Source organism: Homarus americanus, unplaced genomic scaffold, assembly GCF_018991925.1.
Source record: "Homarus americanus isolate GMGI-L3 unplaced genomic scaffold, GMGI_Hamer_2.0 scaffold10135, whole genome shotgun sequence".
Taxonomy (NCBI): Eukaryota; Metazoa; Arthropoda; class Malacostraca; order Decapoda; family Nephropidae; genus Homarus; species Homarus americanus.
Window position 1 is genome coordinate 41,889 of NW_024756215.1, and position 21,456 is coordinate 63,344.

Below are 21,456 nucleotides of genomic sequence, written 5' to 3' on the forward strand. Positions count from 1 at the left end.
GAGCTAATCCGTTAATCGAACCGTTAGTTAACCGAGGGACCACTGTACAGTATGAGTACAGCTCCTACCTGACTTACGACCTACTCGACCTACGTCCACCCGGACTTACGACCTGCTCTCCGTAACGACCATCCTCACATACAACCACGAGGTCGAGACCAAAAAATTTTTCAAATGACATGCGCATTTTCTCTACCGAAACGTTTCCGTCCCATACGAGAGCGTGGCTTGGGTCACCGCGTGGGTACAGCTCCCAAGCAGTAGTATTTAATTGACTTTATAATGACTAGAAAGCGTAGAAGTGAGAGTGGTGGTGGTGCTCAGAAGAAAAGGAGACAGTCAATTACTTTTGAGACAAAAATGAAGATAATAATGCAGTATGAAAACGGAAAAACTGTAGCAACAATTTCACACGACCTAGGCTTTTCGCACTTGACGATATCCACTATTCTGAAGGACAAGGAACGTATTCGTAGTGTAGTGAAAGTATCAGCACCTATAAAGGGAACTATAATTACGAAGAAAAGACAAGGTCCCATTCACGATATGGAAAAATTATTGGTGATATGGATGGAAGACCAAATACAGAAGCGTGTACCCTTAAGCCTGTTAACCTTACAGGCTAAGGCAAGAAGCCTGTTTGAAGCCTGAGGAGCAGGCAGGAGATGAGTGCGAACAAACCATCACAGCAAGTCATGGGTGGTTTAACAGATTTAAGAACCGCTACAGTTTACATACGTTAAGGTGAGTGGAGAGGCAGCTAGTGCTGCTGTTGGTGCTGCCGAAGCTTTTTAGGAGGAGTTGGATCGTGTGATTGTGGCAGGAAATTATTTGTCTGAGCAAATATTCAATGTGGATGAAACTGGATTAGTGTGGAAGCACATGCCTGAGCGAACATACATCCACAAAGAGGCGAAAACAATGCCAGGATTCAAGGCATTCAAGGACCAAATTACACTTCTGTTGGGGGGGAATAATGCTGGTTTCAAGATCAAGCCCTTCATGATCTATCATTCAGAGAACCCCGGGTCTTTTAAACATGTCAGCAAGCACACACTACCAGTGTTTTATCGCAGTAACAAGAAAGCCTGGATGACCCTAGTACTGTTTGAGGATTGGTTCATGAATTGTTTCATTCCTCGAGCGAAGGAGTATTGTCTGCAACAACGGATTCCATTCAAGATTTTGCTGATTTTGGATAATGCTCCAGGACACCCACCACACCTGGACGACATGCACCCTGATATTAACCCTTTGGATGCGGCATGCGGGTAAACCCGCAAAAAATATTATATTAATTAAATGCGACAAGCGGGGATATCCCACGGCCTTGAAAAAACTTCCCCAAATGAGACGACATGCGGACATATTATGTATTGAGGTATAGGAGTATTTCCTGAATGCAATATAGCTTATTTTTGTACTACTGTATTTTGTTTGATATTATCTGAATATGTAATACATATCTAAATTTGCTGTTTAGTAACCAAATTGATTAAATTTATTTGCCATATACCAGACATTGATTTATACCAATTTCCTGCATTTTTGGGTATAAATGTCATTTTTTCTCTAAAATTTGCACACATATGTGAATTTTTGTTCCAGATTTGGAAAATATACTAAAAGTTCTCTAGGAAAAACATATAGAAAATGTGATTATATGAAATTCATTTTTGGCAGGATAATTGACACTTTTCAGGAACCGCCGCGAAATTTAATTACGCACCTAAAGGGCTAAGGTAGTGTACATTCCACCTAACAATACCTCTGTCATCCAACACATGGATCAAGGTGCTATTGCTGCCTTTAAAGCAAATTATTTACGTACGACCTTCGCTCAGGCTGTTACTGCTACTGAAGGTGAGAAAACGCTCAAGAGAGTTTTGGAAGGACTACAACATTTTGACATGTATAAAGAACATTATTGCAGCATGGGATCAGGTTACACAACAGTCCATGAATGGAATATGGAAGAAAACACTGAAAAGACATGTGAACAGTTTCAGAGGATTTAATGAAAATGAAGTTATTTCTGAGATTAGTAACAAGAAAGTGGAGTTGGGTTAACAGCTGGAGTTAGAAATTGATAATGAAGATGTTGAACAGTTGGTTGAAAGTGTAGCAGAAGAGCTAAGTAACGAGGACCTTATCGAACTGGAAGCACACAAAAATGCAGAGGAAGAAGCGAGTCGAAATGTAGAAGAAGGACCTGCATCCCCCAAAAAATTTTCAGTGAAGCAAATGGCAGAGGCATTTGCTACAATTATTAAGGGGATGCAAATGTTTGACGGAATGGATCAAAATTATGAGCGTTTTGACAAAGTTGACAGAATAGTCCAAGATGCACTTGCTTCCTACAGGGAAATTTGTAACAAAAAGAAAAAGCAAACTGTGCAGTCTAAATTGGACATCTATTTTAAGAAATCCCCCATTGCTGTCTCCTCACACCCCACCAGTGCTGCCTCTTCACTCCCTCAAGATGATCCAATACCTTCAACCAGCAAGTTTCCCCTGTACATAAACCTGTCTGAAGAAAGCGACATTGATGACCCACCCAGCCCTGTCTCCTCCTCTGCTTCATCCAATTAATATAGTCTCCATGATCCTGTAAATAGAAAATTATGGGGGCCCCGTGTGCATTCAGCTGACTACATTAAAGGTAAGTGCTCAGTCACACTGTATCCATTCCTCATTATTTATTACTTTTACTGTACTGTATTTCATTGTAGATTTTGTGTTTTTTTTTTTTTGTTTTTTTTTATCTATGTCCGACTTACGACCTGGATTTGAGTACCTAACCCCGTTGTAAGTCGGGTAGTAGCTGTATACAAGCATGAAGACTCTTTGTCAATCCAAAACCTAAACCTCTTAACACCACAAAATGTGATTATATTTTTTTATGGGCAAGTTCATCTGCTTTCTGAAACTTAAACTTGTGTCAAAATGCACACTGAAATTTCTGATATCTTCAAGCAATGCAGCCTCCAAAATCAAGTAAACCAAAAACATCACTGATAATATTAGTCAGAATGCTGCCAGTAATTATGATTTCAGTTTTACAATCATGCAACTTTCATTTCTCCTTGTCACCCATCACCTAGATCGATGTCAACCAAAAGAGATGCCGTTTGGTCCTTTGTCTGCAATGTTCATTGTTGGTAAAAAATTGTGTATTATCCACATAAAAGTGGTACTGTACTCATCATTATATGATTCCAACAGAGACAAAAACCACAAGAGTAAATGAACCCTGTGGTACTTTGCAAAGAGGTCAATTCAGTTACATACTCAGAGTACAGTTCACTAACTGGTGGATAAGACTCAAGTAAGAATAGAACACTCCCTTGTAAGACAATAGTTGAAAGGTCACCAACCAACATTTGGTGACTGACAGTATCAAAACCAGCTAATAGATCAAGCAGAATCAAGAGGGAGGACTTCCCAGAACAGGTTTTAAACACCAAATTATCTTACACATACATGCATCTGTTTCTGTTGAGTGAAACTTTCTATAGACAGACTGACCCATGGGAATTTACTTATTTCACTCCCATTGAGGAAGTGAGTGGTCAAGGTTAGAATGCTCCATTACTTTATACAAAAAAATAGGCTGGAAACCAATAACTTACCTCATTTTCCCTATTAAGCGCTAGTTTCTGGAGTTTAGTTTGAACTAAAGTCTTTGTAGATAACAAAAAAAATATCCTATTCTTTTTTCTTTTCTTTTTACGGGGATTAGCCCACCCGGGCACAGGTCACTGACCCACATCGGGGTCTGGGAGGCAAAAATTTAATAATAATAATAATAATAATAATAATAATAATAATAATAATAATAATAATAATAATAATAATAATAATAATAATAATAATAATAATAATAATAATAATAATAATTGTAATAATAATTCAGATAATTAACATGTACAGTGGTCCCTCGGTTAACGAGCGCCTCGGTTAACGAGATTTCGGTTAACGAGTTACCTCCCATAAGATTCCTAACTTCGGTTAACGAGCAATCCCTCGATTAACGAGTTTCTTACGAGCCGACCTCAACATGTTTCGCTTGCACTTGGCGGTCAACCAGCTGTAGTATTAAGCCGCCAATACAGTAATCGGTTCTAGGGCTTAAATTCCTTACTATTTTAGTAAATATCAAGAAGTTTATACTATTCAATAATTTTAAAAGTTTAATATTAAATTTTTTAGTCATTTTAACAATTATTGAACATAATTGAAGGTAAGATCTCTAGTTTCTGGCGAGACATCCAGCCTTTTAACTCACCAAACAAGCGTTAATCTCTCTCTGTTTTCAGTGGAGGTAACATCTTGCTTGAGACTCTCTTCAACTAAATGCTTTTTTTTTCTGTGTTTCCAAGCAAATTATTGGTCATTTTGAAATTTATTTTACAAATTGACAATACATAGCGCAGTGCAGTGTTATTTTAAAGAAAATATTCTTTATTTACAACTACAGTAGTTTAAACTTAATAAATCACGTGTTGACATTGTTTGAATCCAGCATGGGGCCAAAGAGATCAAGAAAAGCGATTTCAATCCAAACCAAGCAGGAAATCATTAAGAAACATGAAGAAGGCATTAGAACAAATGCGCTATGCAAAGAATATGGCATGTCGACATCAACTGTGTCGACAATTCTTGCACAGAAAGACAAATTTAAAGAAGTGAAAGTGAGAGACAAATCTACCAGTGTTTAAAACTAGATCCCTAATTGCAGAAACTGAGAGGTTACTTCTCATCTGGATTAGGGAAAAACAGATGAAAGGTGATTCAGTTTCTACTGAATTCATTTGTGAAAGAGCCAGGGAGATTTACGAACATTTAAAGACAAATCAACCTAGTTCTTCAGGAACAGAATTTGAAGATTTTCGGGCCACCAAAGGCTGGTTCGAAAAATTTAAGAAAAGAAGTGACATTTTCAGTGTTATTAGGCATGGTGAAGCTGCTAGTGCTGATAAGGAAGGGGCAGCAAAATTTTTAGTGGAATTTAAAGAACTGATGGAAGAAGAAAATTATTTCCACAACAAGTGTTCAATGTAGACGAAACTGGGCTGTTCTGGAAAAAGATGCCCAAAAGAACATTCATCAAGAACATTCATCACCAGAGATGAAGCCTCACTCTATTGCTTGGAGCCAATGCTTCAGGGGATTTCCGACTGAAGCCTAAGCTTGTCTACCACTCTGAAAACCCCAGGGTGTTCAAGCAACATAAAGTGGTAAGAGCAAAGCTTGGAGTTTATTGGAAGTCCAACCATAAGGCATGGGAGACAAGACAGCTCTTTAATGAATTGGCTGTTGAGGTGTTTTGCCCTTCTGTCAAGAGCTACCTAACCACCAATAAACTCCCTTTAAAGGCTCTTCTCCTCATGGATAATGCTCCTGGTCATGACCCTGAACTTGCCAGAACTTTGGAGTATCAATTTGACTTTGTGAAAGTGTTGTTTTTGCCTCCAAACACTACATCAATCATACAGCCAATGGACCAGAATGTGATCAGCAACTTCAAGAAGTTGTACATGAAAATGTTTAGGAGGTGTCATCAGGCAACTTCCAATGATCCTGAACTAACACTGAAACAGTTCTGGAAGACACAATTCACCATCCTGGGTACGTCCAGGGTGTCATCCGCGAATAATAGAGGAATGCGAAATAAAAATCCGTGAACTTGGGGGGGCCCCCCTGTACAGTATATGCAAATAGCGACTGTGTTAAAGATACCGACTTGGACAATTTTATTTATCATCCGATTTTCATGATTTTTATATATGTCATGTATATCTATACAGTATTGATTATATCCAAATTTAAAGCATTTTGGTTGGTTTTTTTTTTAAATAATCAAAATTTCAAGAAATTTCTTGTCGATATTTCTCTGCTATCCCACAAAGAATTTTCTTGCAAATTATTTATGTGATAGTTATCAACATGATTAACAAATTGTTGGAATAACCTCTTTTTTTTCTTTTTTTTCTATTTACAATTTTTTCTATTTTTCATTGTACGTATACTATATTCAACCTCTCATATTCTATATTTTTTTAATAACAAAAAAGTGTGACAAAAAAATTCTTCGTATTTCTTTGCCTTTTCAATTGAAATCTTAATTTTGAAAATCGGTCCATAAATAGTGGAGAAATATCTGAAAATGTCTATAAAAAACATACTTTTGAGTAAGAGCACGAGAGCAAGGGCTGTGGCAGGCAATGAATCTACGTCTGATAGCTAAGACAGACAAGAGCACACTAGCTTATCGTATTTGAGTACTATTCCAGCTGCTCCTCCTTCCTTCCTCCACATCACAGTAACATAACAGAAAGATGCCAGATAGTGCCAAAGAAACCAGAAGTAAATTAACTTTTATAGATTATTTTCTATGAATATTTTACTTGAGCACTAGACTAGAGGTTGTTGAAACGCAACAGAATGATCTTAAGCACGCACGTGAGAGTGGTGGTGGTGGTGGTGGTGGGGGGGGAGGGGGAGGGAGGGGGGATTTAACTGTCCATTTAATTGCCAAATCTCCATAAATAACTATGAGATTGTGCGAGTGGCTACTGGAAGGGTGCATAAAGCTATGAGAATTTGTTGAATTTTTTTATTATTTTAAATATTTTTCGACCATCTCGCCTCATGTGGTTTCCTTAAACTTTCATTTGGCTTCTTATTTACTGGTTTGGGAATACAGTATTTTTTGTTGAAACTTATTTATTGGTATTATTTTTATTCATTCCTCACATTTACTGGTACTGTATATATTATTTTAAGAAAACTTTGACTACAGGAGGAAAATAATGTACACACAAAAGTTTTTCCCTAAATACTCTCTGCTAAAATAGGGGGTGCATCCTATATAGGCGTGCATCTTATATGACGTAAAATACGGTACGTTTAGCCGCGGATAGCTCGGAATTTGATATTACTCGGAGTGACAGTAAAATACTCAACTGTAAATTATTTTTTATTATTTTTTATATAACTTACAATATTCCGAGACATGATGACGCAATCTCAGAATGGCATAAGTGCAACCCACAGAAGATTGTGGGAGGGTCTGCCCGATCAGCCGTGCAATTACGTGTCAGAAGGCCTAGTGTAAAGATACCCACCCGCAGTCACTCTACTGTACTTATTTTTTCACGTATTTTGTGCAAAGTGCTATTCCACCTGCAGGGAAAATTTAACCAGTATACATGTACAGTGGCTAAAACAACTATCTGTGCAGGTGGGGGTCGACATGCTCCAAAATTTTACGTGTGACTAGTGACAGCCCCCAAAGGCCAAAATTTATCGTCCAAGGTCTCATACTGTTTCCCACAAAGGATGCACAGATAGTTGTTTTAGCTACTGTACAGTAGTATTTAAGTGAATAATAACAATTAAATCTGATGCTGTAAGAGCTTACAATACAGAATTATATTGTACTATATACTGTACTGTTGTGCAGTGAACCCCATCACCACCTCTGACACTAGCCAAATGGCACCACAAGCTTGAATTATCCCCATTCCTCTCCTCCAGTGCTGTTAAGTGTAATTTTTTTTTAAGTTTTCTGATTATGGTGGGTTATTTTGACCAAAAAGTTGGGTATTAGGGTGGGATAAAAGTGCCTTGATAACTCGTAAAATTAGATAACTTGGAATGGTTAGAGCCCCATATATTCCAAGTTATCAAGGGTTACTTCTGGACAACACTGATCTGATAATGACCAAAAGAAACTACTGTACTGCAAGTCCTAACCAAAAATATTTAGAGAACACTCGATCGCCTGTGCTGATTTAGTAGTCAATGCAGTGAGTTTCAAACAGTGATTGTCTTGGGTGTGTGAAGGAGGCTTTGAAAGGAACGTCTAAAAATATATACATATACAGTGGGGTATGCTATAACGAACGGATCCTACTACGAATATTCCTATAACGAACGGTTTTACCTATAAAATTGAGAATGCTATAACGAACGAAACTCCTACAACGAACATCATTTAATTTTTTTTTTTTCTAATTTATTGTTTTTTATTACAAATATTAATGATATTCTTTATTTCAGGGGTTTAGATGCATATTTATGCACTTTTTTACAATTTTTACAATTTTATATTATATTTTTCAGTGTTAAGTGGTTGTATTTGGGGGCCTGGAACAGATTAATCCTATAACGAACAAGGTTCTAGAACCAATTAGATTCGTTATAGCATACCCCACTGTAGTTGAATTAGCTACTCAAAAGTGAATCAATATATGCAAGAGGCCTTCTTACCTTGTGCTGCTCAATAGCATCAACCCACTGGTGCTTCTCCTCTTCTGTGTTAGTCCGCAGGTACCACACACAGTCATTCAAACAAACGTCAAATCGGCATTCATCTATCTCGTGAGGCTGAAAATGCAAATAAAATAAAAAGAGTATCTGTTACTGCACTCACAAAACTTTTTATTTATGTTTCATAAGATTACCATCAGTAAAGTATGAACAAGAAACAGAGTAAAGCATGGCAAAGAAGATTTCAGGATGTGCCATCAACAGCTTTGGGAATGGGAAAAAAAAAGAAAAGTGATATATGCAAGTGTACTGTACATGAAAGTGAAGTTCCTTAAACTCTTTTGTATAAATACATAACTACGTTTCTAGAGTATCTGTACAGATGAGTCAATAATGTGAGCAGTACGGTATCAATAATATCAATAATTAACTTTAACTGTATTAACCCTCTCTCGCATGCCAACGCGATTCGTGTCATACTCATGATAAGACCAACTTCGCCAGTGACACAAATCGAGTCACCAAACTTTAAAAAGCAACTCTCGAGGCCCATAGGAAGGGACCATAATGATAAATGCACAGTATTATCTCAGCAGTCAGACCGTGAGTGTGGCCCGTGTCCACTTAAATTTCCATAACTCTGTGCGGGCTGCCTTAACTCCTGGATTACAGTGCTTACCCTACTACTTGAAATAATTTCTTTTTTGTGTTAGATAAGTGAAGTGATGGTTGTGTAATGTAATATTTTTTTCATATTTACAGAGAAAATGTTTCGGTTTCAAGTCATTACCGTATCAGGCTATACAACCTCGTTATAGTGACAATGTCTGGGAAAAAGTCTCTGAAAGAGGATGATTTTCTAGAACTCCTGTTTAGGGATAGTGAGGATCAAGTGGATAGTGATAATAAAGAGCCTGACAGTGAAAATGATCGTGATAACAACAACGAAAGTCACGAGTCTGAGGGAGAAATTGTGTTTGTTGCATCCACGTTATCAAGTGCCTCACCACCAGACTCCCTCTACCACCACCACCGCACCAACAACGTACCACCCTCACTCTTCTTCACCACAACCTTCCACATCCCAAACACCTCCTTCATATCTCCTGCCTTATGCAAGCCTCATACCACCCACTACCTCTCAACATTTAACAGGAGAGTCCGGTTTAAGGTGTAGGTGCTTTTAATTTTGGTCGATTATTATGATATATTCTTGTCATCAATCAAGGATCATATGTACATCAATTCTAGCCCCATAGCTCCCTTCTACCCTTTCAAAATTTTCAACCCTCTACACATTTTCTCACATTTGTCTAAATTTTCAAGGTATAATTTCTCCATTACTTCTTTCTATTTTGCCTTAAAATTGATACCTGTAGTTCTAAGAGATCTTGTATCGCCACTGAATTGTCCAGGGCCATTTGTTTGTTTTTGTCTTTGGTTTTAAGAATAAAAATTTCAAGTTTGGTTGAAATTTTGTATCAAAATATCAAGATAAAATATTCAACCAAAAATAAATATCACAAGATAGAAAATATTGGAATCTGTAGTTGTGTTGAGGAAAGGTTCTTCCTGTGCTGAGTGTTTGTTTCGCTAAAATTGGTCACAAACTGGCAGAGAACTGTCAGTCTGAGTGTTAGAAAAGTTCATTTTAAGATACAGGCCAATAAAGTTTCTCAACCTTTCTCCCCTGTGTAAGTGATCATTCTGAGCCAATTTTACATGTAATATCTTGTTTGTTTGTTTTTGTATTTTTACATCTCCAACTGAACTCCAGTTATATTCTTTATGTGAGGTAGAGGGGAGGGGTGGAAGGCTGGGGCTGGGTTGCCTCAGGTGCCCACTGAGACGGCTGTTACTGTCTTCAGTTTTAGTGGTTATTTTCTTCTTTCATCCTCTTGGATTTAGCAATGCCCTTGGCACGTGCTTCCGTTTGTTGTCTTTTATGTTTTGAATCACATGCCATCCTGATATTCGAGGAGAGAAGCCTGGTACAGCAGTACAGCAGTACTCTACTGCACCAGCAGAGTACACACCTCTCCTTGACAAGGTCCGAGACTCACTGATAACACTGTGTCCACCTCCCTACACTTACCAGAGAGGAAGAGAGTTGCCTGAAATGAATTTCTAAATTTTTTTGTGCCATTTATTCCATAATTTTGGGGGAAATTTTTTACCACAATCATTCATGTCTACCCAAGGGGATGTAGGAAGGTGGGGCGAGGGGGGGGGAAGGAACCATACATAACTGCATAAATATTACGAATATTACCATAAAACTCCATCCAGGTACAGCCATATGCAACATTGTTGCTCGGGATTTTTTTTTCATATTTTATTTTATTTTAATTATTCTTATTTTTTTTTTTCATCGATCTATGCCAGACGCTCCCCTTAATACTTGCCAAAGGAATTTATCTCTAATGCACCAGCAACTGGGGTTTCAATAGTATATGTATTACTAAAATAAGAAAAAAATAAGCATGTTCCATGATATATACAAACAAAATACAGGTTGTACCTCTCTAGTCCGGCAACCTCGGGACCTGACCGGTGCCGGACCATGGAAACTGCCGGACCATGGAAATTCACCCTTTTCCTGGATAGATAGTGACTTGTGCTTATGCCTGGAAGCACTAGCACCACTTTCTCTGCGTCATGGTCTCTTTGAAGACATATTGAAGGGTTAAATGTCGTATAGTAGCTTCTCAAATTTCGCGAGTTTTTAATTCTTAACGTATTTTATCGGAACACACAAAAAAATAAATAAATAAAAATTTTGACAGCGGAAACTTGAATTTCGACGGGTTTGAACGGCCCGCCAACGTGCAGACGACGTGCATAATCGTGTAAACAGCGCCATTTCTCTTATGTACAAAAGATTCATTATTGTTTATTACTGAATGTCTTTTTTATTGAATTAATGTTTATGTGTGCAAAATGAGCAATACAATTCATTAATAATACGTCGAATATTAAAACACACGAGGAAATGACACAGCATTGTTTTCGTTGATTACAAAACCAGTGACTGACTGGTTCTACATATAAAATTGAAGAAAATAAGACCTTGGTTGTAGCTGTAGTAAAATTAATATGGTTGTTTTAAGTAATGTTATTTAATGTTAATAAATGGAACAATAGAAGTAGCTAACGATAATGGTAAAGAAAAAAGAGAGATCGCATATGTAAGTGCGCATGCGCACACGTGAAAACATATCGTCATTACTTTACATAAGAATATGAAAGCAACACTTATTTACTGTTCATATATATTTTAATTAATGTTTCTGAATTTGTTTTTATTGAATTAATGTTTGTGTGTGCAAAATTAACAATACAATTTATTAATAATACGTGGAATATTAGAGGAGACGAGACGGCTGCCGGCATTGTTTATGTTAAAGCTTACAAAACCAGTGACTGATTGGTTCTACATATAAAACTGAAGAAAATAAGACCCTGATTTTAGCTGTAGTAAAATTAATGTAAAAAAATTAATATGGTTGTTTGAAGTACCTGTAATGTTATTTAATGCTAATAAATGGAACAATATAAGTAGCTAACCATTAATGGTAAAAAAAAAAGTGAGACTGCGCGTATGTAAGTGCGCACATGTGAAAACATATCGTCATTACTCTACATAAGAATATGAAAGCAACACTTATTTACTGCTCATATATATTGAAGGGTTAAATGTTGTACTCTGTATAGACAAGCAGAGAGAGAGAGAGAGCAGCCGAACTGCCGGATGTAAACAAACCTTAATTTCCCGCGGCTTTTTTTTTTTAAGGGGATTAGCCCACCCGGGCATAGGTCACTGACCCACATTGGGGCCTGAGGGGCAAAAATTTAATACTCCTGTAATAATAATTCAGATAAGTAAAAAAAAAAAAAAAGCTGCCTATCTACCTATTGGACAAACTAAAATCATTCCGGACCACGGGAGTTTCCGGACTAGAGAGGTACAACCTGTATTAGATATTGTGTTACTTTCTTTTACTATATGACAATCATGCGATGCGGTCAAACGCCCGCCAGCATGTATAAAAAAAATTGCAAAAAACTCTGAAGACTTGCATGAATTTTATCAGTGCCAATCTCTTAGTTATTGTGTTGGCTACAAGATGCAATATAATTTATATCGACATTAAACATTGGCACAAAAATAATAAAAAAAAAAAAATTGCCATTTGAGAATCAGTTGTTTGCTATTTTCTCAAAAACTGTTTGTCATATCAGAAATCTGATTACTGCATTGGAAAGCTCAAAAAATTCTGCTTCTAGCAGTGTATAGTACTTACACAGTTGGCGGTTGTGAATGTATTGGTGTGTATTTCTTTTCTCATGTTTATTAGAAGTGATGAAAAATAGCTATATACGTACTTGTATTATTCTTTCTTTTTCTTTTTTGGCTAATGTTGCAGAGCAATCAGTTATGAAGCTAAAGATATATGACTTATGCCAATAAAAACAAGTTCTGGGGGAAATTGATAAAGCAAAGAAAATATTCACCGTGCACTGTCTCGCCTGCCCTGGGGACCTCAGAGATGTGATCTTGGAACTGGAAAATTTAAAACTTCTCATGCACGAGAGGGTTCAAGGAATTAAGGGAATTGATACTGTAAAAAAAATACCAAAGATGACAAAAATATATTGTTAAATGTATCCAGTGCACACATCAATTTCTGATATGTTCTCATCTGGCCAAAAAATTCATACCTTATAGGATATCTATGAGAAATAATCCTGTAGATACAAGAGTCCAACTAAATAATGTGAGTTTATATTCTGTAAAGGTTTTCTAATTACAACAGATGGCTTACCTTAACATGAGCTTTGTGAACACTTATAGATCCTCGACAGCCAAATGCTGTCTCATCATGGTTCCTGTAGTAGCTCATGGTGCCATCCTTCAGCACCATGTACCGGTTCTGCCAGCCATGTATATAGTTGGTCCATTTGGACACTGTACCCTGGAATATAACATTTGAAGTTACCTACACTGTTGAGACTATAAACCAAAATGTACTCTACATGCTACATGCAATTATGAAACACTTGAAAGGAGTATAGACTAGAATGGAATAACCTAATAATTCTAATGAAATACTGGTAGAACTTCATTACCATATTCAATTTCTATACATATAAGGTGGAACAAGTAAATTACACTACGCTTTACAAGATAAATGTTAAAATCAATAACTCAACACAAATTACTGTATATAACTGGGTCAATATTCTGTGTGTGTGTGTGTGTGTGTGCAAGTGATCCCAGGCCTAACCAGACCAATACTTTGATGGAAGCCAACTCCAGTTCTCTCCTAAACATGTTCCCACTTGACTGTAAAGATAATGAGAACACATTCTGCAAACCAGGTCTTGTGCAGGTCCTTGATAAATCCTTAAATGCCTTAGATAACAAATCAACATAAAAAGTAAATAAAATTAGTCTGGATAATGTACACATACAAGTTCTTAAAGAATGAGGACAGGTTATTATTCCTAGAATTCACCTTTAACTACATTAAAATACATAATCTTGGAAATGCCTCCAATATCAATCAGTCTACAACAAGGATCTTTAAAGAGTCCTACCAAGAAGTTTGTAAAGTCAGTCCTAAGCATTGATATAAGTACAGTACAGGCTTCATTAAGTCCATGATAAAAAGGCAACACTGCAGAAGCAGAGAAGATTATCATCCCCTAACCCTTTCTGACTCATACAGTATAATATATTGTACCAAAAATGAGAAAAAGTCAACTTACTCTAAAAAGGGTAGGGAATATAAACACTTTAGACCAACCACTGAAGGACTACCAGTATTCATTAAGGCTACTACTATAACCAATAACTTTTCCCTCCGAAAGCCCATTTGATATAAGGGCCTCAGGGTAAGTCCTATGCCTTATGGTCTGCCAGTTTAAATACATATTCCTGTAGGACAGTGTAACTTATTTTTGTGGATTAACTTTACACACATTGTTACAGTACTTGTGCACCTAGTTCAATTAAGTTTACCTGGATTTCACTTTTTTTCCTCCATAAACCAATTAATTCTCATTGTTTTTGTCAAAATAATCCACTCCCTTCTGAATGAGCAAAAATTCCTGAAGTACTTCCCTACTTTCCACACTGAAGCACAGAGAAGCACAAAATACCTAGTGAATAGCAAATACTGTAATACTGTATGTGCAGGTCCACTACCCCTAAGAAAAATTCATATCACCTTACAAAACGTCCTTAATAGAACTTCCTATAACCCAAATGTTAAGTATCAAACTGAATATTCTTACTCCACACACCAGATACTGAACTGGTTAACAATACAGTCCCAAAGGAGTTACTTACATTGTGAGGCTGGGAGCTACCCTTGGTCACAAGCGAGCAGGTATGGTCGGCGCCACAAACAACCATCGGCTGAACAAGACAAATGGACCATCATACAGTTGAAATAACTCTTGTACCCCGAAATAAATAACGCCTTTATGAAACTGACATAGCAGGTACTGGGGGTGATTCTTTTAGTGATTCATCAATGAATTGTAGTAATGATGAGTTGGGAAACAAGCAGCCACAGTACATTTTATGATCTGGTTGGCAGGAATTGGAGGGCATCCCTGAAGATTGCATTAGCCACTTAGTCATTGGGAACGGATTCTGGTGAGAATTATGTTCCCGGTGTATTTGCGTTTAATGGTACAGTACCAACATTTACTGTACTTGATATTTGGCACTTAATGTAATACAGTAGATGCTAAAAAAAAATATGTACAGTATTGCAGTATATTAAATAAAAACCATTTTCCCATACCATGTTATAAATTGACACATTTCAAACTAATATTTTTCAGCCCTAAAGCACAATAATAAATAAATATATGGCTAATATTTGAGTCTTGACTGTTGCTAGTTTGGCTAACAATTTTGGTCTCATTTTGCTCAATATGTGATGCTTAATGAAATGTAATATACTGTAGTCGTTTTTTGTGGAAAGGCTAAAAAAAAAATTTTTTCAATATCCAAGTTTGAGAAGTTTTGTCAGCGAGGAAAGTGATCGACTGAAGATGGTATTGTCCCAGCCCCCCGAACTCTTGATCATTCTCCGCACCAGTCACGTTGTGACCATTGTGTAAACACGTGATTAAGGTTAGGTTAGGTTATGACTGGTAAGGTTATGATTTGGTTGTTAGCTATATCTTATTTATGTAAACGTGTTCAGGTATGAAACATCATCCAGGACAAAATCACCAAACTAATAATACAAAAATTGATGTAAAACTTTGTTATTTGTTAGAACACTAGAAAGAAGTGGTTAATTGTCTGGTCACCAAACATGGGGCTGAAGCCAATTTTGGCTTCTCGAAGCCACTTTTGTTTTGTCTTGGCTTTAGGTTTGGCTTCAAAAAACTTTAAGGCTTCAGCTTCAAAGCAACAGACCTGGTTTCGGAATATCTTCTTTACACAGACACACTGACAAATTGTGACATCACAGCTGACCTGATCTGACTTTTCTGTTCCTACATGACCTGACCTAAGAGAGCCCAGGTGTTTCCTACAGCCTCAATGATGTCACAGCTGATCCCTGCTAATGACCTGACCTGACCTGACCTGAACCTCATACAACTACAATGAATGGATAAAATTAATGATAAATAATGAATGACATAAATCACGTGACCGATCGCCCAAGCGGCTAACGAGCCAATCAGTGGTGAAGAGGATAAAAGTAAAAGGTAAAGTATAAATCAAAGAAAACAGAAAATTAACAAGATAAATTGTTGCTATAAGTAACATTTTTCAGTCTAAAAGGGGCCAAAACTTACTCCAATTACACTCAGCTGCAACTGAGAGTATCACATGTATTCCCATCAACATGCAAGGTACAGTACATACAGTACTGTACTGTACGGGCAGGGCTGCATCAAGACATCTAGGACCCTGGCCCCCCCTTAGCCCTCTGCTCTACTTTTTACAGGAAAAAGGAGGACATTGTTCATTTCAAGTAATGGCTATTCATTTGGCAAAATATTTTTATCATGAAATCAACTAATAAAGTATAATTATTAATTGTATTAAAACCATTTCTTGCTAATTTTCCTTTCAAGTTTCAAGTTGGATATACAGTAAAGGTAACTCGTGTTTTACGTGCGTCTGATTTAAGCGTTTTTGGAATAACTCGATTGTTCAATTAACACCAAAAGCTAATTTACACGCACCTATTTTTGAAATAACAAGGTCAAGACAGTTTAAATTTGCCATGTGTATTCACCTGGTCGCCTGGCAGTGGAGTCGCGTGTAATGCCTGGTGAGGTGCTGGTAAATTATTACTATAAAGTCAGTCATATCAACAATTTTAATATTATTATTATTAATAATAATTATTATAATAATGTAATAATAAAGATTATTACTACTAATGATGAAGATAATGATGATAATGAAGTATTCTGTACAACAACTGTGATGACGTCCAGCAAGCTTCCCGCATATCGCTTTCTCAGTTCACACCAGCACTACTTTTTTTCTCTGTGCGCTCATTTGCATTGTGTGTTTATCAGGTACAGTACCTTTTTATTGTTAAATGCTGTTTTGCCCATTGAGAATGTCTGGAAAACATCCATCTGCCTCCTCTGGGGCATCTAAAGCTAAAAAGGCAAGAAAAATAATCGCAATGGACGTGAAATTAGATGTGATCAAACGCCTTCAGAGAGGAGGGCGTGTGTGAGAGGTTGGCCGCGTGCTTGGTTTAAGTGAGAGCACTGTTCGTACCATTCGAGACAACGCTGAGAAGATAAAGAACAGTGCTCAATCAGGGGCATCTGAAAGTACAACAAAAACCTCTTATGCTCCGAGTTCTATAATGGAGCACATGGAAAGGATGCGGAGTATGTGGATTGAAGATCAAAATCAGCGCGACGTACCAGTCAGCATATTGCTAGCCCAGGCAAAAGTGCGTGCAATCCATGAAGAGCTACAGAAGGATGAAGAAGGCCCAGTGAAACCTTTCAGTGCTAGTTCTGGTTGGTTCGCTAACTTCAGGCGAAGATACGGGTATCACAATATCAAGATGAGTGGGGAGGCTGCATCTGCCGATGCTGTGGCTGCCGAGGAATTCATCAGAACTCTGAAGGGTATTATTGAGGAGGGAGGCTACTCTGCAAAGCAGATTTTCAATCCGGATGAAACTACTCTATTTTGGAAGAGAATGCCAGCACGAACGTATATCTCTCGCGAGGAAAAATCAGCACCACGTTTCAAGGCCGCTAAGGATCATTATACAGTACCTTATTGTTTGGAGGTAATGCTGAAAGTGACTGCAAATTAAAACCAGTAGTGGTGTACCACTCTGCAAACCCACGTGCTCTCAAGGGTTATTCTAAACATCTCTTACCAGTTCACTACTTTTCAAATAACAAGGGGTGGATTACTGGTAGTCTTTTCTGTGACTATGTTGTGTCAAAGCTGAAAGATGACTTACATGAATATTGTGAACGTGAAAATCTTTTTTTTTTAATATTAATGTTTGTGGATAACGCCCCCGGACATCCACCTTCAATTCAAGATCTTTGTGAAAACATTCAAGTTGTCTATCTTCCACCAAATACGACATCCCTCATTCAGCCTATGAATCAAGGAGTGATCAGTATATTTAAGGCTTATTATCTCAACAAAACATTTGATGCTGTAGTGAAGGCTACTGATGATGGTAAAATGGCTGTTAAAGAATTCTGGAAATCTTTTAACATTAGAGACTCTATAATGTTTGTTGGTGAGGCATGGGACAAAGTTAGTCATTCATGTATGAATGGAGTTTGTAAAAAATGTGTCCGCATCTTGTGCATGACTTGAGAGGTTTTAGTGTTGAAAGTGATCTGTTAAACCAGAGAAAACATTGAGAGTTTGGCAAAGAAAGTAGGTCTTGAAGAGGTGGAGTTAGATGACGTGCAAGGGTTAGACTCACATTAAGAAGAACTTTCGCTCCAAGATTTGCTTGACTTAGAAAAAGAGCGGGGAGATGAGGGAGTGGAGAAGAAAGAGGGGCCTGAGGTCGTTTGAACTCTAGCAGCAAAGCAGTTGACAGAGGCATTCACTTTAATTGAGCGTGGTTTGGCTATTATAGACGAAGACGATATAAATAATGATCGTAGCTCAAAAGTGAGTAGAAATGTGCATTCGGCTATGCAGTGCTACAAAGAAATCCTGCAAGAAAAGAAAATGAAAACCACCCAAAAGACATTGCTCTCATATTTCATGAAATCTGGCAGCAACGCATCTCAGCCATAGACATCTGGCATCTCCAGACCACAGCCTACCTCAACCACCGACTCGCTCGTACCCTCGCCTCCACCTCAGTAGCCTCCCCCCCTCAACTCTCCATTATGCCACCTTTGTCAAGCAAAAGTTGCCAGTCATCAATGTAAGTGTTATTTAAGATGTATTTACTCTTGTTTTTCCTTTATCAACTGTTTTTTCTTTATTAATGAGTAAGGTAAGAGAATATTTATTGTTCGTACCCTGTATGGTATATGATGGTTCCCCTAACCTGTACCATTTACCATTCTTATGGGAAGATTATGTTTAATTTACGCGTTTTTGAATTAAGCGTGATTTTCAAGAACGTAACCCCCACGTAAAACGAGAGGTGGGTGTATTTATTACCAGCAGTCATACCTCACTTTACGCGGTTAATGTAACCCACAGGGTACCGCGGAAAGTGAGAAACGCGTAAAGTGAATAACATAACATATGGGATTAAATGAAATAGAGACCAGCTGACCCCCAAACTCCACTTTTTCCAACACAATACCTATGTTCTAGTAAAAATAACATCTTAATTTTATGATGGTACATGCACACAATTAATACTTAAGAGAAATAGAGAAATACAGTCGCCAAGTTAATGTCCATTCAAATAATGGACTCAACTCCCTCCCCCTCTTCTCACACTACACTGCTGGCTCTTCCCTCTCTGAGAAATTTTTGGGGGAAAACCAGGTATAGTAATAAATAATACCTCAAACTAAAGTTAGGATAATATAATTGACATTGCTGGATTCCTTGTAAGACCAGGAATATTTTGAATATAAATGTCATATATTTTGCACAAAAGATAACATATTTACTCAGAGTGAACATTATATCTAAAAATTTTATGTCTAATGCAAAATATATGATGTTTATATTCAAAATGATCATCAAATTGTAAGAATTCCAGCAATGTAAATTATATTCTGGCCGGGTAATTTGTATGAATTTTATGAGCTAAAATAAAAATCTTCAGTTAATAAAAAAAAAATATATTCTTCACACGGTAACAGATGGTCGGTCGCCGGTCCCTCCCTCCCTCCCCCCACCAACGTCCCTACTAGATAAATGTGTGGGAATACCAGACTGTTTACCTTTTTAGTAATAAATAATAAATCAGACTAAAGTTAGGATAATATAATTGACATTGCTGGATTCCTTGTAAGACCAGGAATATTTTGAATATAAATATCATATATTTTGCACAAAAGATAACATATTTACTCAAGAGTAAACATTATATCTAAAATTTGTATGTCTAATGCAAAATCTATGATGTTTATATTCAAAATGATCATCAAATTGTAAGAATTCCAGCAATGTAAATTATATTCTGGCCGGATAATTTGTATGAATTTTATGAGTTAAATAAATAAATTATACTTCACCCGTGTAAAGGGGTACACCCACCGCGGAATGTGAGCATCCTGGGTTCTGGCAGGGCACCGCAGAAATGCGAAATGTGGGACCACGTAAAGTGAGGGTTGACTGTATATATATATATATATATATATATATATATATATATATATATATATATATATATATATATATATATATATATATATATATATATATATATATATATATATATATATATATATATATATATATATATATTATATAGGAAAGAAGAAAACACGAAGTTCCCAAGCGCTTTCGTGTAATTCACATCTTCAGGGGTGAGTACAGACTAGAGAGAGAAATACAAACCAAGGTGTATATATACAGAGGAGGGTGAGACCAGGTCCACAATGGTCAGGTATTAGGTAATGACCCTACTAATCTTTAAATAGCACACAACGGTTGGTGGTCAGGTCAGATGGTCAGGTGACCCGGCCTTCTCACCTGGTTACAAATCTTCTTAATTACAAAATTGTCCAGCTTGTACATGCCGTTACTCAAATTCATGTTGAATGCTTCGGTATGTTTAATAAGACTAGATTCTATGATGTTCCTACTATCAATTGAATTACATGGTAATATTGAGGAGGCATTATCCCAGTCAATGCAATGCTTGTTATCCCTCAAATGAACAAACAGAGCATTGGATTCCTGGCCTGTCCTAACACTGTATTTGTGTTGTTTAATTCTAGTTGCAAGATCTTTACCTGTCTGGCCTAAGTAAAACATATTACATTCCTTGCAAGGAACTTTATAAATGCAACCAATTGTGTTGTTGGGGGAGTTCTTGATTAACATTTGTTTAACAGTGCATGAGTTTTTAAATGCCACATTGACGTTCCAGGTTTTTAGTTGTGAAGGAATGTGTGAGAAATTTTTGTGAAATGGTAATATTAAGATATTCTTATGGTCATGGGTGGGCTTGGGATCAGTTCTATAAAAAGTTTTCTTAGTAATGTTTAGGCATTTGTCTATGAAAGATCTAGGGTATTTAAGGTTTGAGCCAATATCAATATATATATATATATATATATATATATATATATATATATATATATATATATATATATATATATATATATATATATATATATATATATATATATATATATATATATATATATATATATATATATATATATATATATATATATATATATATATCAATATATATATATATATATATATATATATATATATATATATATATATATTTAGTATTTTCCTATACAGTACAGTAATCAGACAGTAACAGTATAGTACTCTTACTATTCTTGGCTAATATGGAGGACTTTACAGCCGCTTCCTTACTAACTTTAAGGTGCTGAATCCAAATCTGATCTCAGATTTGCTCCATCACGTAACGTTTTTGCGCTATCGGTATTCCCTATTTTGATGGATTTCACCAAAAATTCCGTTTTCAGAGTTTTTTGCAGGTTCGTGTCTAAAAATTTTGGTGGTTA

General features: G+C 36.6%; 1 protein-coding gene across 1 annotated transcript in view; it reads right to left on the reverse strand.

Moving 5' to 3' along the window:
- Nucleotides 1-21,456, reverse strand: part of LOC121856741 (ceramide transfer protein-like) — a gene marked incomplete at its 3' end in the record, with an annotated part of 64,958 nt that overhangs the window by 37,438 nt on the left and 6,064 nt on the right. The window contains 3 exon segments of the mRNA XM_042352432.1: nt 8,278-8,394; nt 13,104-13,253; nt 14,633-14,701. Coding sequence (XP_042208366.1) covers nt 8,278-8,394; nt 13,104-13,253; nt 14,633-14,701 — 336 coding nt within the window.